This window comes from Spermophilus citellus (genome assembly GCF_964194105.1).
Source record: "Spermophilus citellus genome assembly, contig: SCAFFOLD_370, whole genome shotgun sequence".
Classification (NCBI taxonomy): domain Eukaryota; kingdom Metazoa; phylum Chordata; class Mammalia; order Rodentia; family Sciuridae; genus Spermophilus; species Spermophilus citellus.
The window spans coordinates 91,510-93,017 of record NW_027672998.1 but is presented as its reverse complement, the minus strand read 5'-3'; the positions used below and the strand labels follow the sequence as shown (position 1 = coordinate 93,017).

Here is a 1,508-nt window from a genome sequence, read left to right as displayed (position 1 = left end):
GCTTTTTATCAGGTTGCTGCACATGCCGAGAAAAATTAATCCTGGCCCTATGAGTGGAGATACACAGAAAAGATGTTATGCTTGCGTATTGAGTGTTTGGAAAGGATGAATTAAAAAAGTGCCCACGTATTTTGAGGTGGGCCGACTTGGTGGGTGGGGAGGTTGAAGCTGGTAACCATTGTGGTGATGAGAATTTTATCTTTATTTGATCATCAGACATGGACTCTATATGACCTTTCACCAGAAAAAAAGAAAATGAACAAGAGCAGCACCTTTTCCATTTTTCTTGCTGTAAGAAATGTCTTTTCTTCCCAAATTGTCCTTGGGATCACAGCCAACGTCTTCCACCTCCTCTTTCACATCCTCACGTTCCTTGTCCAGCGCAGGACCAGGCCCATGGACCTGGCCATCGCTCGCCTGGCCCTGATTCATCTGCTGATGCTCATAATCAGGGTGTTCCTGGATATAGACATTTTGGGGGTTCAGGATACTTGGAATGACATCACATGTAAAACAGTCATCTACCTGTACAGGCTGATAAGGAGCCTGCCGGTCAGCACTACCTGCCTGCTGAGTGTCCTGCAGGCCACCACCCTCAGCCCCAGAAGCTCCTTTCTGGTCAAGTTCAAGCTCATGTCCCCACAGCACAGTCTGTTGTGCTTTCTCCTTCTCTGGGTGTTCAACATGTTCATTAATGTTTGAATTTTTGTCTCTATTGAAGGTCACTCCAATGACACATCAGATGTTTGGATTTCCACTGAGTCCTTCAGGGTTTCCCCCTCAGGTTAGTATTACAGGATCTTATTTTCCCTGGTAGGAATACTCTGGGACATCTTCCTTCTCGGGCTCATGGCTCTCTCCAGTGGGTACATGGTGGCTCTCCTGTGGAGGCATAAGAGGCAGTGCCAGCACCTTCACAGCACCAGCAGGATTGCGCAAGCCTCCCCAGAGCAGAGGGCCACTAGGACCATCCTGCTCCTCATGGGATCCTTTGCAGTCATGTACTCTGTGGACTGCGTGATCTCCTCCTCTTATGGTAAAATGCAGAAGAAGGATCCCGTGCACCTTGTGGTCCAGATGCTGGTGGGCAATGGCTATGCACCATCAGTGCTGTGATGCTCATTAGTACCAAAAAATGAATAATCCAGTTCTTCCAATCCACACTAGGGAGGACGAGGACATGTTTACACAGGGTCAGATAACCCCTCACAGTGTCATCCCACGTTATTTTCTCCTGAGTTTCCAAAAATTAGTTGATGTTGGGAAAAAAAAAAACCTAAATAAGTTTGAGGGAGATGAAACTTCAGTTGTTATTTGTAAGATCTTTATCAAACCAGGTGAGCTGGTGCACACCTGTCATGCCAGCAGCTCAGGAGGCTGGGGCAGGAAGATCTCAATTTGAAGGCTAGCCTCAGCAACTGTGTGAGTCCCTGAGCATCTTAGTGAGAACCTGTGTTGAAATAAAAAAAAAAAAAAAGTTCTGGAGATGTGGCTCAGAGGTCACATGC

The 1,508-nt window shown here is 46.8% G+C and overlaps 1 protein-coding gene across 1 annotated transcript; it reads left to right on the top strand.

Moving 5' to 3' along the window:
• Positions 1-255: 255 nt before the first annotated feature.
• LOC308640273 (vomeronasal type-1 receptor 90-like) lies at positions 256-702 on the top strand (the record flags this gene model as incomplete). Its single annotated transcript, XM_081312236.1, has 1 exon — positions 256-702. The coding sequence occupies one exon, from the start codon at positions 256-258 to the stop codon at positions 700-702; it is 447 nt and encodes a 148-aa protein (XP_081168362.1).
• Between the last annotated feature and the right edge of the window lie 806 nt (positions 703-1,508).